This window comes from Natrix helvetica (assembly GCF_964273705.1).
Source record: "Natrix helvetica genome assembly, chromosome: 4".
Classification (NCBI taxonomy): Eukaryota; Metazoa; Chordata; class Lepidosauria; order Squamata; family Natricidae; genus Natrix; species Natrix helvetica.
The window spans coordinates 76,182,126-76,202,649 of record NC_138550.1 but is presented as its reverse complement, the minus strand read 5'-3'; the positions used below and the strand labels follow the sequence as shown (position 1 = coordinate 76,202,649).

Sequence of the window (20,524 nt, the reverse complement as noted above, 5' to 3'; positions counted from 1 at the left end):
TGCATAAGACCTCCCTCACGGACAGCGCAGCTAGTTCTGATATTCTGCATGCCGAAGTGATGGCTATAAGAAAGGCAGTCTTAATAGACAGGTGATGAAGGCTTGCCTTCCGTATAGGTTTGAAAGGAGCCCCCAGCAGAGCCTTCAGAACGAAAGGTAGGTTCCAGGACGGGTAACGATGAACCACCTGAGGACAGATGTTCACCGCACCCCTCAGGAAGCTCTTGACTTGTGGATGTTGACTCAAGGGTCTAGAAGAGTTACAGGTGAGAATGGTGGACAGGGCCGCCACCTGTCTGCGGAGCATGTTGGGCGCAAGGCCCCTGTCCAGACCCTCCTGGAGAAAGTCTAGTAATTGTGGCACAGAAGCAGAAATGTCTCATACGCCACTCTTTTGACACCAGGTCGAAAATGCAGTCCACGTGGCCTCATATATTCTATTAGTGGAAGGCCGCCTGGATTGTTTTGATCACCTTGTCCGAAAGCCTCTGGTTCCTCAGGAGCTCCCCCTCAAGTGCCAAACGGCTAGTTGAAGCCACTGGGGATCCGGATGACTGATGGACCCCTGGATGAGGGAGATCTGCTCCTGAGGAATCCTCCACGGTTTTTGAATGGAAAGGCTGACAAGGTCCGCGTACCAGGATCTCCTGGGCCAGTAAGGTGCTACAAGGATTACTTCGGCCCTCTCTGTCAGCAGCTTGGCTACTACATGTGGTATGAGCAGAAGGGGGGGAAATGCGTACAGCAGTCCTGAGGGCCATTTGCTCCTCAGCGCATCCGTCCCCTCCGCCAGAGGTGATTTGTAATGAGAGAAGAAGCGGGGCAGATGTGTGTTGATGTGTGTGGCAAAAAGGTCTACTTGCGGCTTGCCGAAACTCCTCACGATCTGCTGAAACAGGTCCGGGTGCAGCTGCCACTCTGAGTGGTCGATTGTTTGTCGACTCAGCCAATCCGCTTCCTGGTTGCTGGATTCTGATATGTGATCTGCCCTTATGGACGCCAGGTGTCACTCCGCCCACCTGCCCAGGGACTCTGCCTCCAGCATGAGACTCCTGGAGTGCATGCCGCCCTGCCTGTTGATGTGGGCCTTCGTTGCCACGTTGTCTGTTAGTAACAGTACATGAAGGCCTACAACCAGGGGTGCAAACCGACATAGGGCAAGTCGGGCTGCTCTCAGTTCTAGCCAGTTTATGCTGTGAGCGGCCTCCCTTTAGTTCCACTTGCCCTGAGCGAGCTGTCCTTGGCAGTGCGCTCCCCAACCCATCAGGCTGGCATCTGTTGTCACCACGATTCTGTCGGGTTCTTGGAATAGACAACCCTTCAGAACCGCCTTTGACCACCACCAATGTAGAAAGCGGATCACTTTTGATGGTACCTGAACTCGTCGCGGTGAGTTGCTGGTCTTTGCCCTCTGCATCAGGAGGAGAAACCACTGTAGTTCCCTGGCATGTAGACTCGCCCAGGGAACCACCTTTAGGCACAATATCATGATGCCCAGGAGTTGGGAGAGCTTGACGATCACCACTGACTTGGAGCGTTGTCACAGCTGTACTCTGCTACGGAGGTTCTTCAGCCTGTCTGGTGACAGAAACACCTGGCAAGATGTTGAGTCTATTACGGCGCCGAGGTGTTGAATGCGGGTGGTCGGTTCGAGATGGCTCTTCTCTCAGTTCATGGAGAACCCGTGGCGCTGAAGGGCCTTTATGGTCACCTGAACATCCCGTAGAGCCTGGCTGTGGCTGGATGACTGGATGATGATGTCATCTAGGTGCATTCTAGATGGATCAGCCAGTTCCGAAGGTGGGCTGCCACCACCGCCAGGATCTTCGTGAAGGTTCTGGGCATGGACAAGAGGCCGAAGGATAGGGCCCTGTATTGGTAGTGCCTCCCATCGTAGTGGAATCTCAGAAACCTTCTGTGCGCTGCGTGAATGGAAATGTGCAGATAGGCCTCCCTCAAATCTATGGAGGTGAGCAGATCTCCCTGCCTTATGCAGTCTATGATGGAGTGGAGAGACTGCATCTTGAACCGTTTGTAGGCCAGATACTGGTTCAAACGCTTCAGATCCAGGATGGCTCTCCACCCCCCCGAGGCCTTGGGGACCAGGAAAAGAATGGAATAAAATCCCCGCTTTTCCTGCTCCTTTGGCACTGGCTCTATGGCCCTTATTTGGTACAGATGGAGGATCTCCTTCTGCATGAGTTCCCTCTTCAAGGGGTTCTTGGGGATCGGACACCGGATGAATGTCCGGTGGGGGAAAATGCCAGGAAGTCCAGGACTAGGCCCCTCCTGATGGTGTTGAGAACCCACCTGTCTGATGTTATCTCCTCCCACCTGTCAGCATATAGCTGGAGCCGACCCCCTATGGGAGGAATGCTTTGATGGTCACTTTCCCGGTTGGAATTGGCGGGAGTTAGCTCCGCCACGAAAGGCCTTCCGAAAGGAATGCTGCTGCTGTTGCCTCCACCTTGACCCGTAAGAAGTCCTATCCTGGCCTCTATCCCCCGCATGGGAGTAGGGCCTCTATTTATTTATTTATTTATTTATTATTCATATTTATAGACCGCCCCCTCTCCCGAAAGGGACTCGGGGCGGTGTACAGTCACTAAAATGCGTTATAAAATACATACATAAAACAGTTAAATAATTAAATACGTAGGTGGAGGAGGTTGCAAGACTGTATATAGAATAATAAATATAGTACATTAAAAGCTTATTAAAACCCCAAACCCAATTAAAATATCCCCGGGAGGTAAAACTAAGAAAGTGCCAGGCCGGCTGATTGAAATAGGTGAGTCTTTAACTTTTGCCGGAAGGAACGGAGGTCGGTGGTAGTTCGAATGTCTGGGGGGAGGTCATTCCAGAGGGTTGGGCCCATCACAGAGAAGGATCTACTCCTAGGTGTCGCCCGCTGGCATTGCCTAGCAGACGGCACCAGGAGGAGCCCCTCTCTGTGTGAGCGGATAGGTCGCAGGGACGTGTGTGGTAGGATGCGATCCTGCAGATACCTAGGTCCTATGCCATGGAGCGCTTTAAAGATGGTAATCAATACCTTGAAACGCACCCGAAAGGCCACAGGTAGCCAGTGCAGCTCGCGCAGGAGAGGTGTTACATGGGAGTAACGAGTACTTCCCATAATAACCCGCGTGGCTGCGTTCTGAACTAGCTGCAGTCTCCGGATGCGTCCCAAGGGAAGCCCCATCTCTGATAAGAAGAGGAAGAGGTGGAAGGCTGAGGCGGTTCCTGCACTCTGTAAGATTGCTTTCGAAAGGAACCTGAGCCCTTACGTTTGCCCTTCTTGAGTGTGGCCGGGAGGACCTTTTGTTTGTCCTTCATTTTGATGACAAACTTGTCCAGGGCCTCCCCAAATAGCTGGCCCCCTTTGAAGGGAGCAGAAGCGAGCTTCCATTTCGCCTTCATGTCTGCCTGCCAGTGGCGGAGCCACAGCAGGCGATGAGATGTGACATTCGACGCCAGGGCCCTGGACGCGAACTTGGCCGCATTCAGGGAGGCGTCCGCCGAGTATTCAACTGCGGTGATTATTTTATTGATGTCATGTTTCCAACGAGATCCCCCAGAAGGAGGTTTAGATCTCAGTTGGCGTAGCCACAGTAGGGATGCCCTAGTGAAAAAAGAGGCAGAGGTGGATGCCCTAACAGCCCAGGCAGCCGCCTGGTGTGTTTTGTGACATGCCTTCTCAGACCTCTTGTCTTCGGCCTTGAGGCCTTCAAGGAGGTCAGCTGGTAAGTTCGAATGGGAAGTTAATGACACCACCGGGGCATCCACCTCTGGCAATTTTAGCATCTCCTCCATTTTACTTTCCACAGCATAAAGAGACTTATCTCCACCACTGGGATTGGTGAGAGTACCTGGCTGGACCCACTGTCTTTGGACTACGTCCATGAATAAGTCTGGTACTGGAATTAGATCAACTGTGGGGGCAGGCTCCTTGAACAAGCCCTCCTTGTGGTCCTTAGTGGGTGGAGGAGTGATGGTAGCACCCTTAGGGGTGGAACCTAAGTCGGTGGCCACCTTGGCCTTATGAAGGATAGACTTAAATAAGGAGGGTTTGAACAACCCAGTGAAGGCAGGTTTATCTGGAGGAAGATCCTCATCCTCTGACAACTCAAAGTCATCAATCTTGCCCTCTTCCCAGACCAAGTCCTCAGTAGCCACTGAGGTCCCCGGAGAGGGTGGCGCTTGGTCTCTTGCCTGTGCCGTGGAAGGTCGAGACTTGGGCACGCTAGTGACTCGGGTCTCCTTCTGTCTTAAACCCTCGGAAATGCCCTGAGAGATGGCCTGCGTTATCACCTCCCTCATCTCAGCGGACAGGGCAGGACCTCTGTCCTCCCTGGGGCGAGAAGTAGATGGGGCAGAACCCCTTGCAAGGGGTGTCCCTCCTCCTTAGGGAACATGCCCTTAAAGGGTTCTAACTCCTCCCTGACTGATGAGCTGGGAGAGTCGGGATACCCCCAGGAAGCATCTGGGGAAGAATCCCTAGAGATCCCTTCAACTAAGAGGGGCGACCTCTCCCTACGGAGGGACCCAGGTTCCCTTTCACCCTCCTGAACCAAGTTCGGGTCTGGCACTGGCTCCACTTGAGCGGGAGACCTGTCATGCCTGTGGGCCTGTGAAATTTTTTGCCTGCGAGACCCCTCCTTGGCCTTATCAGGGCCCCCTGAGGGGCCTGGGGAAGACCTCCTAGATCCATTCCTGCCTCCCCTACCAGCATTAGGGGTAAGGTCTAGCTTGCTCCACTTTGAGGAGGGCCCAGCTTGCACCTCTTGAGCCCCCAAACCTTTGTCTGCCATACTAGCCTGCTGGACTCAGTAAGGGCAGACAGATCAGGCGATGACTGTAGGGGCGATGAAAGGGCAGAGGCCAGCTGGTCCAAAACCGCCCGTCGATAGCTCTACTAGCTAGAGGGAAGCCGAAGGGACAAGACCCTCTCCAAGCTGTGGCCTTAGTTGTTGTCACGTGGGCAGGCCTCGCTGGCTGTCTGGGCCAGGCCTCCCCCTTCTCTGCGCTGAAATGCTGAGGGCTCTCCACGTGGCTTCGATCCCTGGGACTGCCGCGCAGCGCTGTGAAATGGTTGCCGCTGCGTGCGCAGCTCCTTCTCAGGATGGCCCAGTTTTGCAGCAAAAAGCATGCGAAAACCCCCTTTCAAAATGGCCGCCGCTATGCACGCAGCTCCTCTTTGCAAAGCAGCTGGGGTTGTGGCTAAAAGCATGTGAATCCCTTTTACATGGCTGCTGATGCTGCCGCCGGGCAATTAACGGCCTCCGCTGCCGTCGGAGAGCTTCCACATTCCTCCCGGCCACCAAATATACGCCGATGGGGAGAAGAGCGGGGAGATAAGCCTCCCGCCGCCCCCTTAGCTTACCAGCAGCTGCCAGACAAGCCTCACCACCCCGTGCGCTCCGTTTACTCACAGCAGGCAAGGAGAAACCTGGCAGCCCTCTCAGCAATTTATAAACTGATTAAATTTGTAGCAAGGCGTGTCAATCCGGTATTATCTCTTTCTTTCACTTGCTTAAGTTTTGGGGAGTCCAGTGTAACTGCCCTAAGACTGAGGAGCTCCCCAGTTATAGTCCAAACGGGCGGACTGACTTTTTAAAACTGAATTGCACGAGGCAAAGGGAGGCGTGGTCAAGAAAAAACTCACTCAGTCCTAGGGCAGTTAGACTGTGTTAACCCATGCTTGGACTCTCCATGCAGCGCACAGGAGAAGGATGGAATCAGTGAAAGCACAGTCATTTTATTTGCCTATTATTACTCTTTTATAAGTATTGTTTTTTTTTCTTCTGATTTCCTTTACTTCAAAGGAAAGGATTAAGAACACAAGTAGTTTACTTTCAGAGATAAATGAAACTAGGGCTTATGAAAGGTGCAATAAGCTTGCTATATTTTAAGAGTACTTGCAACTCTAGGAATGGTATGGTTGCACATCATATATGTACACTTAAAAATAATAATAAAGACATCTAAGTCTATGCATATCCTAACAGAACCAGTTACATTCTATTAACCTAAGCTTATATTCTTTCAGGACATTTAAGAAATCTTCCAAATACTATGTAAGGGTATGGGAGATGGAAAGAGAGAGAATTTTGAAGGGAAGGTCCTCCTCTGAAGTAATCCTTCTGCAGCCTAAGAACAGGTGAAATGCCTGATGAGAAAATGTAGGATTATGAGATGGTAACATCTATATCCAAAATACAAGTTTGGAATTTTTTTTGTCTGACTAGTAAGCTTTTCTTTTCTTTTCCCAGAATAGTATCCACAGAAGAGAATGGAATAAAAGCCCAGCAAAGCAAATACTTAAATATTAATTTATTTTCACTAGCAATAGTAATTCATCAGAGGAACCAATAATAACCTAGTGAGATGGAGATTTGTCCTGTGTGGCATCTATTCAAGCAAAGTTTAAACAATCAACTCTTGGGGATATACTTATTTGAGTAAGAGTTGGATTTGATGGATCATCCAATTCTATGATGTTGCATACAAATGGTTAAAATATGTCATACATTTTATGTTGAAGGCAATTTCTAAAACAAATAGTGGATACTAATATGATCTCAGCCCCCTTAAGTATCCTTAAGCCTTTTGTTCTTTTTTACTTATATAGCGCCATGTTCAGAAATTGCCCTTGTGCTATTTCATTATACAGTTAAAAAAATATTAATCCCCTGCCAAGGGAGTGAATTTTTGAGAGGAAGAACTTTCACAACAGCCAAGTAATGATTTACTTAGCAATGTATATTTTGCTTTACTTCTCCAAGGATTTCTGCCATTTTTCCTATGCTGTGCCACGATTAGCAATTTAATTTCAGCTTAGCCCCATGGAACGTTTATACGATTTTTATTTGCAATAAAACATGTCACTAGCATAAATTGCTGAAGCCCTACAAAAAAGATTAGAATGAGGTGATTATTAGTTGAGGGACTCAAAGAAGCTTTTAATGAATTTTTCCTGACCATTCACCCTTACTCATTTACTTACACCCTTACTCATATTATGCAGATTTATATGGATTCTGGGTGGCTAACAATGAGTAAAACAGAAATACACAGTGTATATCAAAACTATAGAAATAGGCTTCTTGGAATGTCACTTTTACATCTTTAACCTCACCCATATTCCCTGGGTATGCTTCTGAAGCTCAAGGTCATTTGTTTGCAGGTTCTGGACAACTGAGCAGACACAGTTTTCTTTGGTACATCCTGTGATGGAACACCAAAGCAATTATTTTCTTGGTCCAAAGCCTAGAAATAGGGATTGTGGTTGCTGGAACTGGGAGTGAAATGGCTGGTTCTTGCAGGATACCAGACCAGAGCATTTTCAATGCATAGCCACTACCGGTAGATAAGAGAATTAGAGAGAAAGCATGGATGTGGTTACACTTTGCTCAACTATAAAGCCATAAGACATGAAGAATAAAATACAAGTTAGCCCCTTTAAGTTGAAAGTGAATCTATCATAGCAGGATATACAAAATGTGTCACTGTGTTGAGGCACATGAATTCATAGGATTTGGTGGATTGGGGCCTGCAGACCCATTACAAGTCTCTAATCCTGTCACTTATTTTGACCTCTCTTCTTTTATCATGTACATTGTTTCCTCTACGTTCCTTAAGAAAATTGCAGATCCCTAGTTCCCAAATATGATCTAGGAATTATCTCCATTTTTTTAAGGGATGTGCCATAGGATATTTTGTCTGATAATTGTTTGTATCTGACAACAGATAAATTCAAATGGCTAATGAGTATTAATCAACAATTCAGTTACATGAATATTGCCCAGATACACCGAATAGAACAAGGGTGTCAAACTCAAGGCTCGTGGACTGGATCTGGCCCGTGGGGCTGCCTGGAAACAACGAAGAACCGGCCCACAGTGCCTCTGCCAGTGAAAACTTAGCTCAGGAGCTCTGTCAGCACGTTTCCCCCCTCAAGCTCCATTTTCGCTGGCAGAGGGCTGCAGGAGGCTGTCGCAGTCGAAAATGGGGGTTGCGAGGGCCACATGCAGCCCTCCCAAGCTCTGTTTCCGCTGGGAGAGGCTACAGGTGGCTATCACAGTCGAAAATGGAGCTCAGAAGCCTGTTTTGCTGGCACTCAGGCCACAACAGTGATCTCAAGCTGGCCATGCCCCCCTGCACTCCCTGAGGTCAAACACAACTCTGATGCGGCCTTCAATCAAATTGAGTTTGACACCCCTGGTATAAAATGTATTTGAAGATATCCTTATTGATTACATAATTAAGTGGTGGGCAAAAAGGATCAAGAGTTTAAACCAGATGCCATTCAAATTCCTGCATCCTGTAGTGTCCATTGTATGCTGTCGAAATGAAAGAGGCAAAGGAAAGAAGATAAAAGCGAAACTTTTGATCACTGCAACTATCGCACTATCCACATTTTTTGTTCTTCCAATTACTCGCTAAATCTTTTTACCTGTAGTGAGGTTGGGACACCATTCCTCGGCATAGAAAGTGGGGAAACAGAAACACCAGCAGTTTTATTATTAATTGTTCAAGCTAGATTGCCCCACCCATTTGGGCCCTAATTTGTACAGAGGACGCAGGGTTGGATAAAAATATTGAAGAATTGTGTTAGATATTCAGTTAGCATGGATTGGCTTCCACGTCTCAAAAGTACAGATGCCTATGGGCCAAAAACACCATAAACAACCTTCCATTTTGCCCTAAATGGCATCTGGTTCCCTAAGATGCCATCACAACTTCAGGCCAATTTTTCCTTGCTTGTATCCCACAATTGTTTTCATTGAATTACCATTTATAAATATAATTTGTCAACGCAAGATGAAAAATAATTAGACTGTGCTATAATATTTCAGAGCAAGATAATTAGATCAGGGGTGTCAAACTCAAGGCCTGCGGGATGCTTAGATCTGGCCTGTGGGGCTGGCCTGGAAACAGCAAAGTACAGGCCCGCAGTGCTCTGCCAACAAAAACGTCCCCCCCCGCCTCCCCAAGCTCCATTTTCACTGGCAGAGGGCTATCAAAACAAAGTAAAAATAAAACAAAAGGAGAAATGTTTCTCCTTTTGCATTTGAGCATGTAAGAAGGGACAGGAAAGAAGAAAGGGAAAGAGGAAAAACAAAGAAAAAGAATGAAGGATGGGAAGAAAGTAAGGAAGAAAAAATAAGGAAAGAGGGAAAGGAAGAAGAAAGGAGAAAGAGGGAAGGAAAAAGAAAAGGAAGGGAGGGAGGAAAGAAGGGAATATTATAATGAGAGTGAGAGTCTCAGAGAAATCCTGCCTTACCACTTGGCCACCACAGGTGCCCCTGATATGACCTACCATGGCCACCCCCCATGTCCTTCCCGACCCTCCAAGGTCAAACACAACCCTAATGCGGCCCTCAATGAAATTGACACCCATGGATAATATGCAGTGATGGGATACGACCAATGCGCCCCAGTACGGGCATACCGGTGCCTGCTGGGAGCACAAGGTACCGTTCTGGTACGGTGCTCCAGAGAGCCCACCCTCCTGCGATCCTTACTGGTATTTGAGCTGATTGGGGCTTTCACGCACGCGCATGAAGGATGCGGCGCCTGCACGAAGCTCCGCCGAACAGCTAGAGTGTCACGGAGCACCGTGGGTGGTAAGTACACATGCACACGCTGCACACATGCATGTGGTGGATGTGCAGCCCCGTTGCATCGTAACCAGTTGCACTGGGATCCGGAACCCACCACTGATAATATGGCACTTCATTGGTGCTACATTATGAGGCCTAGATTTCTGTACCCGATATTAGGATCATATTACATATTAATAAGCATAGATATAATTTTGCCAAAAGACATTAACAGAAACCATCTTTCCATTAACAGTCACCAACTAATATACATTTTATTTTTGCATTTATTTCAGTTGTAGAATATATTGCATTTATGCATAACCAACTATCCAGTAAAGCCAGGGCGGCTTTATATCAGTATAGTATATGCTTCCAATGCAACAGTTCCCAGTTTAAGCCTCCCTGGTATTTTCAGGTAAAAAAAGAATCCCTCAAAGGCTTGTCAGAGATTTAGAGAATCTTAGTGGATTCAATAGCTAGGTGTCACATGGCTTTGCTCTAAAGTGAGGTTTTTCCATATGCTTTCCCCTCCATCACATTCAAGTTTATTAATCAATATCTTGTATGTCATGGATTAATGATGTGAAGTTATAAGAAGGATTATTCTAGTTGAATGGCTCATTTGGTTCGTTCTAATTCATTTCCAAATAGTGTAATAACAATGTAGACAGATAATGAGCTTCATGAAAAGATTGGAGTTTGGACGGTCATTGTTACAGATACTTTCATGTGGATTTCAATCCTATATGAAGCAACAAGAGAGCTTAGTACCCTGCAAAATTCCATCCAACTCTGTGATTCCACAAAGAACACAATTCTCTAAACTGAATACCATTTTTTCAGCCAAAATATTTAATGGCAAGATCACAACACATTAAGCAAACTGTATGTTCTTGTTAGTTACAACTTTCATCCCCAAAGTTGTGATTTGAGTGTTTCTCTCAATTCAGAGCAACTATCTATATACAGTACTTCACAATTTTTTTAAAAAAAAATTCCTGACTTGTGTTGTGCTGCCCTCTTCTGTTCTAATCTATATATATATATATATATAAGCGAAATACCACTCATGCATCATCACGAAATCTCCAGAACCGTAAAGCCTACAAATTTGAAAGTTGGCACATATTTCTTATAGTATTATTAAGACGCTCTGATGCTAAGGAGTTAAGACGTTCCACTCCCCCACCCCACCTGAAAAGAACTGTTCCAACTGCCACTTGGGTGTGGGCATGGCCAGCGAATGACTCATCTGGCCTGCAGGCTGGGAGTTTAGACATTTTACTCCCCCTCCCCACTGGAAAAATGCTCTGATGCTAAAGAGGAAGAGAGGATCAATGGGGCCAATCTGAGGGAGAGAAGGGGATAAGATAGGAGAGGCCTCTGTGGGGCAAGCCTGAGGGAGAGAAGGGGATAGGAGAGGATCAATGGGGCCAGCCTGAGGGAGAGAAGGGTAGAGGAGAGGCCAATAGTAACTACTCATTTATTTTCAAGCTGTGTCAATTTATCAAGCCTGATCACATAGTTTCGTAGCAGAGAACAGGCATTCAGCTAGTATATAATATTTGAAATCAAGAATGATTTAAAAAATCCAAAACTCTCTAAAATTGTTTGTATATAGATGAAACTTCCTTCTGAAAAATCACTGGATGTAGCCAACATTTCATTTTCAAGAGAATTAGAATTAGAATTTTTAATCATGCCTTCCCATTATTATTTCTTGGAGTAGTCCTAGATTACAAAAACTATTTTCATTTGTAAACTGAATTTACAAGAATACTGGCTTGTCATTTTTAAATTATATCCAGATCTCTGATTCATCTATTTATTGTTGGGCAGATTAGCAATAGCAGATATAAATTACGTTTTTATTATTTTACCCTACCTTCTTTTTACGCAAAACTTATGCCACCAAGTGGGCTGTAGACCAAAAAAAAAAAATTGTCATAATAAAAATTCCAGTCTTAGATTTTATTTTACATTTACTTTTGTTTGCTTTGCTACAGCAAATAAGTTTGGTTCCCTTTTTGTAAATAAAAATCAACCGAAAGAAAGCAGTTTTATGAAAAATATTACATATTTTTTTGAAAATACAATAATGTTAGATTAGTCTAATTTAATTAGTTTAAACAAGTTAGCATAAACATTGATGGGTTTGATCAAATGGCAGGAAGATACTGGATTTTACCCTCTAGAGAACCATAACCGCTTCTCTGATAGCTCCATTTTTCTCATGCCCAATTTCTGCCTAACCTGAGACTCCCTGCCCTTCCACATGAAAGAATAAACAATGAATGAATTAAGGCATTGACAATCTCTCAATGTTTGGGGAATTATGGGATGAGTAGTCACAAAAACCTTGGGGCAGTGTTACACATGGTCCCAGGTTCAGCTGATGGCTTGTCACTCAGAGCCCTCACATTTTCAACCAAACACTGAGTCACAACCAGTTTTTTGGAATACATGGAGACCCAGTGAATTTAAAATAACAATAAAACTTTACTGATTGCTATGTACACTTGCTCTTACACACACACACACACACACACACACACACACAACTGTGAAGTCCTGATGATCTATAGAATACCTCAAAACCAACATGGGCTGACCCCAAATAATCACCTACATTTCATTAGTAGATTTTTTTTTACCAAACCCACTTTTGTATTTGATTCAACTACACCCCTACAAAAGCTTAGCACCTGCGTAGAAACAATTTAATGCAGTGTAAATAGCACTTATTTGTTATCATTTACTTATTAGCAATTTTGCTGTGGTTGGGGATGTGTGAATAGTTTTCAATTCAAATGAAAACACACAAAGAATTGATGGCAGTTATTAAAATAAACCAGCAAACATTAAAACCTAAATGACTAGAACGTCAGTGTTAAGATACATAATTATTTGGAATGTACTTTTAACAGCTACTTCCATTAGCAATATTCTAGAAGTCCAATCTGGAAGGAATGGATTTATTAAATGTGTCTGGTAATGTTGTTTCATTTAATGAACAAAATTGTTCAAGAAATGATATAATTCAACATCTGGAGGGAGGTTATATTGTAGATTGGAGGGCTTGAGGGGGAAGGAACCCTAAAACCCCAGAAATCAAAAGAACATGAAAAATAAGGTACTATAGCTGTGCTACATAAAAATACTGACTATCAGATTAATCATTATTGTGGCTAAAACAGAAGTATTAGCCTGTATGAACTAAAACCTGTATTTGATGGGCCAATGCAATATTAAACTCTGGCTTAAATTTTGAGTGAATACAGTAAGATTGAGGGTTTTAAGTATATCCTCTGAACCAAGACATTTAATTGTGGTGATACAAAATCCAGGCAATCATAGCATAAAGTGGTACAAAACTAGTACACAATCTTAGCATTAATTTGGGTAAGCAGAAACATGTGATTTTAATATAAGCTGCATAATACACTGTGGCAACCCAAAGTTAGTGGAACCAATCATTAAAAAAATGACCACATTTTGGATGAATATAGTGACATTAATTTTTAAGATGTTTCTCCGAATTCCAATCTAAAATCAATTATCAGGTGTAAAATCCAGATTTGGGGAAAAGAAAATGATATAAAACTAATACATAAATTTTGAACTGAAACTGAATTTTAGGACTTATAATTACACAGCTCAAATCTAGGCTACTGTATACTGTCAACATAGTTCATTTTTATTACATGAATTCAGAGGAACAATAACAATGACTAAGAGTGTATGAAAGATAAAATTATCTCCCAAAGATTATCATATTTATAAATTATGGTATATTAATGTATCAATAAAGCTATTTAATTTCTAAAATGACCTATCATTTTAGTGATTCAAATCCATTGATAGAAACAAATTCACTGAAGCGATTGCAATATGCTATTCATTTGGTTAAAACAATTTTTACTAAAAAGATTGGAGAAAAACTCTTATAAAATAATTGTGTACCACATTTCTCAACAACTGAAATGCTTTATTAAAATTATTTTAAATGCTTTGCAGTACATAATTATAAAAAATGCACATGAATAGTCAATGCAAATTGACTTTTTAGTCTTTTTTCCCCATAATGTCAACATTACTTTTGCTTTGCATATTTCTGGTATTTTCATCTTTGTCAGTGGAAGAAAGGTTTTCTACTGTGCGGGCTTCCAATAATATTTTTTCATGCTGTCCATTGAATTCATCTTCTTTTACTGTCGTTAACTGATCGATGTTTTTGGTTTTATATTCAAGTTCCATTTCTTCTAGCACTTGCCCTGATGCTGCTTCCAGCTGACCTTCTACATTTTCTTCTTTCCTTTTTGCTTTGAATACCTCAAGTCCCATCATTCTCAGATAATGCAATCTCTCATTCTTGGGCACAAAGGCACGAAGGGATGTCTTGCCAAGCCAACCACACAGCAAAACAGAGCACTGATGGGAATCTTGTTTGCTACAAATAGACAAATGCATAATCTATTGATGCTTCAGTTTTACTTTCTTCAAAGGATTCATTAGTAATTTTAAACAATACTACTGGCTTGTTTGTTCTAGATTCCTAGAAATCACAGTTTCTTGAAAGCATTAAATTAAGCCTTTTTTATTTCTGTTCAGTTTCTACTCAAAAGGGTCTGTACCAGAGGTGGATTCCAGCCGGTACGTACCAGTACAGGTGTACCGGGGTCAGAAATTTGCTGTACTTTTGCGTACCCGTTCCACAGCAGCATGGCCACACCCCTGTACCAGTACGCTCCCCTGGCCTGCCCGTGTTTGCAAGGCGGTTCTCAAAGAGAAGGAAGCAAGGGCGGCGCTTCTTCAGAGGACCCGAAGCAACAGCAGCATTGAAGCCCTCTCTGAAGCAGCTGGAAAAGGTATGCGTGGGTCGGAGGGGGGGGGGAGGAATTCAAACTTCACCCTCCTGGTGCAGTGGGGGCTTTGGGCAAAGGCTGGAGGGAAGGGCTCTGGCTCGTTCAAGCTCTCTCCCTCACTCTCTCCCTCCCTTATGTAGTTTGATGCTGCCTGCAGTCAGTGAAGCTAGGCGCCGGTGAGGGCTGGCTTTTTGCATAGCCTTATCCGGCTTGGGGGGGGAGGGTAAGAAACGGACGGGGGCCTGGGAAGAAAGTCATTCCCCCTACCCCGACAGCTGGATAAAGTTATGCAAAAATCCAGCCCAGCTTCACTGACTACAGGTTTGAAAAGGCAGCGTGGCTCCACCTGCAATCAAACCAGACTGGGGAGGGAGAGCTTGAATGAGTACTGAGGAGACCACAGGAGGAGGGAAGCCAGACAAAGGGGCATGCTGTAGTACACACACTTTACCCCAGCCCCGTTCTTTCAGAAGGCTCTCCTCCGGATTCTCTGGCTCTCCTCTCACCCTAGCCTGCAGCAGGAGGTGAGTGGGTGGGCTTTCATGTGTTCCAGGCATTTCCCACCCAGACAGTATGCTGCATTTGCAATGGGGGAGGTGTTTGGGGAAGGCAGCGGGGGAATGGGAGGGATGGCAGAGGAGCTGCTTTCAAGCCATTGGGAGAGATATTCAATCCAACTTCTCTGTGTGTGCGCTGTGTTGAGAGGGAGTGAGAGAGGGAAGGGGGTAGGAGAGAGATACCCAATCCAACTTCTATGTGTGCACGCTGTGTTTGAGAGAGAGTGAGAGAGGGAAGATAGATAAATCCAATCCAACTTCTGTGTGTTTGAGAGAGTGAGAAGGGGGAACAGAGGAGAGAGAGGGGGAGGAAGGAGGGGAAGGGAGAAAGAGAAAGAAAGAAAAAGAAAGATGGAAATTTCTTTCGTAAAGGAGAAAAACAAATGCTGTCGTTTTAAATTGGAACTGAACATGCCTGGCTGTGGAATTCTGGAAGTTGAAGTCCACAAATCTTAATGCTTATAACTTTAAATTGAAGCTTTAAATTGAAAAGGTGCAGGGAACAACAAATTGGTTATATGGTTATATGTTATATGGTTTTATGTTTTCGAAGCTTTGGGGCTTGTGCAATATGGGCTTTGTGTTTCTAAAAGGGTTTGGATGATTCTCTGCTTGTGAATGGAAGCCATTCTTTCTCTAGGGTCATTATCTCATTATCTCTATCTGGCAGGAATGTGCAATGAGCCTCAGTCAGGTTTCTGTTAGCAGAAAGAAAGAAAAACCGCACAGCAATTTAGGGCTAGAAGGCTACTCGGAGGTCATGTAGTCCAACCCCCTCCTACAGCAGGAAACCTTACATTGTCTGGATTATTTTGGTGCCTCTAACAGAGAGGAAAATTGCCAGAAAGGGAAGGAGTTTACTAGACAAAGCTGCCATGCAGAGGAACGCAGATAGTCCTTGACTTATGACTACAATTGACCCCAAAATTTTGGTTGCTAAGCAAGTGAGCTTCACCACATTTTACCCAATCCATGACATCTCCTGCTGAGTGACATCAAGTTGGCCACTCCCACCCTGTCACATGATCGCCAAGCCACTCTCACCCCGGTCACATGATCGCCAAGCCACTCTCACCCCGGTCACATGATCGCCAAACCACTCCCACAAAATAGGCCACTCCTACAGAATAGGTTCTAAAAATTTTTTGAAACCCACCACTGATCTCTACATCAATAAACACATTTGTATAAACTGAACACAGAGGTTACTTACCTTTGGTCTGGTTCATATTTCAAGACTATGCTCCCCATAGCTGAAACAAACAGAGTATAATGTTTTAAAGCAACAGATTATTACTATACAAATATAGTTATTCCCTATATAGTTTGCTGAACACTACCATCTTTTCTATCAAAGCAGATGTTGTTAGGAAATTATTAATATTCTTGAGCTGCTATTAAAAATGTTTAGATAGTGATCTTCACCAGATAGAGGAATCTTTAAATTTCACTAGCTCCCATTCACATAGTTAACTTAATTACTGGGTTATCTTTAGTCCCGAAAGTAACTTTGGGCCCAACATTAGTCTCTGAGGCATTCTTAGAAAATAAAAATCATGGATGGCAATAATCTACAAGTCATTTAGACCAAGTGAAAACACAAACAGTAACGATGGGATAGCAAAAAGGATTTCAGAGGGGTTCAAGAGCTACCTTCTGACAAATGGGCATAAATGAATAGTGGCCATCAGCTTTGACCATTAATATAAAAAAAGTTAACCAGCTGGAAATCAACTTCTCTAAAACTAAATAAACAATGTAAATCAAATCTTGAATCTCAAATAACTACTGGTACTAGTTAGCAAGAATGCTCACTTACCCATTCCATTCAGTTGACTGCGTGATTCATTACTGAACCTGCTTAAGAATGGATTTTCTTCAGTTAACAAAATTTTAATATCTTCTATGCCAGCCTTAATAGTTCTGGCACTGATGAAAGGATGCAATGTATATATGCCCTGGAAGTGAAAGACATGATTTTTAAAACGCAGCCATTTCTTTCGAAATCCAAAACAGAAATCTATTTTTAAGGAAAGATTTTCAGCATCTGAATAGAATATAGTAAGAGACTGGAACTTCCAACACTTTCTGGCTGTGTAATACAATAGTATGGAACAAAATATACAGATAATTAATCAAATACATCAACTGTATAGTCTTCTAACCATACAGTGTTAATTAAAACATCCTCAAATTTATTACTTTCATATTAAACATATACATACATACATATAAGCAAGCACGTATGCATAAATTTGCCTAAACAAGTCCCAGCAGTTTCCTGTCAAGGTTTTTTGTTCAAAAGTGGTTTGGCACTGCTTTCTTCCTAGGGCTGGAAGACAGTGATGGCCTAATGTCACCCACTCACATCTAAGTTAGGACTACAATTGACAGTCTCCTGGTTTTTGTGGTCCAATGCCATAAACACTGAAATGAAGATACTTTTAAAAATCTAACATAGAAACCTCAAGAGATTGCCATTCTATTCCAACAATCCTACTACCTCAATAAAAATATACAGCAATTTAGGCAGAGATACAATATAATATAGTACAATACAATACAATACAATACAACACAATACAATATCAGAGTTGGAAAGGACCTTGGAGGTCTTCTAGTCCAACCCCCTGCCTAGGCAGGAAACCCTATACCGTTTCAGACAAATGGCTATCCAATATCTTCTTAAAACTTCCAGTGTTGGGGCATTCACAACTGGAACAGGCAAGCTGTTCCATTGATGAATTGTTCTAACTGTCAGGAAATTTCTCCTCAGTTCTAAGTTGCTTCTCTCCTTGATTAGTTTCCATTCATTGCTTCTTGTTCTACCCTCAGGTGCTTCTTGTTCTACCCTCAGGTTCTTTGGAGAATAGTTTGACTCCCTCTTATTTATGGCAACCCCTGAAATATTGGAACACTGCTATCAAGTCTCCCCTAGTCCTTCTTTTCTTTTTCATTAAACTAGATGGTATTCTCAATTAGCATGTACAGGTAATCCTTGATTTACAACGGTTCATTTGATGACTATTCAAAGTTACAAAGGCATTGAAAAAAATGACTGACAACTGTTTTTCAAACAACCATTGCAAACATCCCTATGGTCACATGATTAAAATTAAACAGCTTAGCAATACTCATATTTACAATGCTTGCAGTGTCCCAGGATCATGTGATCATCTTTGACAAGTAATGTCAATAGGGAAGCCAAATTCACTTAACAACCATGTTACTAATTTAACAACTGCAGTGATTCACTTAGCAATTATGGCAAGAAAGATACTAAAATGGGGCAAATTCAATTAACAACAGTCTCGCTTAGCAGCAGAAATTTTGGGCTCAATTGTGATTGTAAACCGAGACTATTTCTTTATGATGAAAGAAGCAATACTCTCCACTGCCACTTAAACTTTAGTCCTGGTTTAACACTTAAGCATTGTTAACAGAGGTCAGTTCTACTACAAATGTATGTAAGATGTAACACACTGTATAGCACGAAACAGTTAATGCTGATATAAATTTCCTAAATAAAAGGAAATAAATAAATAAAATAAAACTTCTCTTTAAAAAGAAATCTTATTATGAAGTTCTCCTGCTATTTACTCCAAGACACTGTTCCAGGAAACTGAAATATTATTTTGATGGTTTCTAACGTGGTATGGTGCAATGGTTAAGGAGATGAACTAGCATTGTAGTGACTATATTTTAGGTCCATCCACATGAGTTTACTGAGGAACCTCCAGCTAGTTATTTTTTCTCTGCTTAACTTACCCCAAAGATTGTTTTATATACTTGACAAAAGGTATAATAATAAAAGGAATGAATGAACGAACATTGCTATTTTTAAATCTTTTAAGTCTTAAGTCTATTCCATTTTTGTTTACAGATAAGTGTTTTTGTCTCAACCATTAATTTATTTTAAGATAACTTCAAAGAAAAAACTCCAGCAGTTTGAAGTTGCTAAACAAAACTTCATCAGTAAACATGTCTCTTAGGCCTAAAAATATTAAGATTATGTTACTTATTTGTGACACTGTGATTGATTACCATACTTACCTGGAATACTTTTAACTTCTACTTTAAATTGTTGAACTCCAAGGCTATTTCGTATGTGAGAAAAAGAAAGATATCTGCCAACTATCATGTATTATGTTACCCTAGGTTTCTTCAAAAGAGTGACAGTAACGTAAGTAATAATAAAAACAATCATAATGTAATGAAGTGAATATAAAAGCATATGCAGCAATAACACAGGACAAAAGTTAATACTGCAAGTTGTTGCTATTGTTTCCAGGAGGATTATGGAAAAATATTATGTAATAATAATGCATTCATTCTTACCTCTTGTGCTAATCTGAAGGCACAACCATCTCCATCATTATTGCGGCACCACACTTTAATTCCTGTATTAATAACCTATTTGGGGTTTTAAAAAGTAGGATATTTCAGCATACTTAAGCATTATAATACCAGGAGTCAGCACCAACAATTTTATATATATATATATAGCTCCCTCCCATATTTGGGCATACCAGGGGTTGTAACACAAATACATACCTATTTCCCTGGCCTAGCTGATAAGGAAGAGAGCCTGTGGCTTAATGACAATTACATCCATACTAGTCTCCCTTTATTTATTTATCAGCACAAATACAACACAAATATAAAAAGGCAACATTAAAAATAAAAATATGGTTTTCTGCCTGGATGGTCCTCTGTAATGAGCCAAAGGACAGAAAGGGGGAGTAGTGAGCTCCCTCCCATATTTGGGCATACCAGGGTTGTAACACAAATACATACCTATTTCCCTGGCCTAGCTGATAAGGAAGAGAGCCTGTGGCTTAGTGACAATTACATCGGCCTAATATGCAATACAGTCCTGGTTCGATTCCCAGTAAGGGTATGGCTAGCTGATGAGACCTAAATAGGTTGAAATAGATCTATACTAGTCTCCCTTTATTTATTTATTAGCACAAATACAACATACATACATACATACATACATACATACATATATATATATACACATACATATATATATATATATATATATATATAACCGACATTTAATAGAGTTCCATTAATCACATAAGGATTATATTCAATAAGTATTCAATATTATATTAAATATATATATTGAATATAATACATATTGTGCTTGCCCAACACTGGCAAGTGGTAATTTTCGGGGCTTACAAATAGCCGCTTCCACGAGCGTGCCTCCAAAATGGCCATCAGAAGGCTCCATGTGCTGCAAACGGCTTTTTTCCTTCAGCCGCAGCTTGAAAAGGCTGTTTGTGACCAGGCGTGGCTTGCAGAGCTGAATTAATAGCCTGCAACCTGATCGCAGCCTCCGGCCAGCAGCCCTTCCTGCAGAGCTGCGAGAAGGAGAGCCTGACACCCCCGCAGTTCCAGGGATCGGTCAGAGCTCCCGAAGAACACAGGAGGAAAGTGGAGCCAATTTGCTCTCCCCTTGGCTTGCTGCGAGACGGAGGAC

General features: G+C 42.7%; 1 protein-coding gene across 1 annotated transcript in view; it reads right to left on the bottom strand.

Annotated features, from left to right (window-relative positions):
• Positions 1-13,575: 13,575 nt before the first annotated feature.
• Positions 13,576-20,524, bottom strand: part of NSUN2 (NOP2/Sun RNA methyltransferase 2) — a 33,100-nt gene continuing 26,151 nt past the window's right edge. The window contains exons 16-19 of the mRNA XM_081953364.1: positions 19,369-19,443; positions 16,850-16,988; positions 16,244-16,283; positions 13,576-14,058 (exon numbers count right to left, since the gene is read on the bottom strand). Of these exons, the coding sequence (XP_081809490.1) occupies positions 13,674-14,058; positions 16,244-16,283; positions 16,850-16,988; positions 19,369-19,443 (639 nt within the window). The 3' untranslated portion in view covers positions 13,576-13,673. The remainder of the gene's footprint in view (positions 14,059-16,243; positions 16,284-16,849; positions 16,989-19,368; positions 19,444-20,524) is intronic.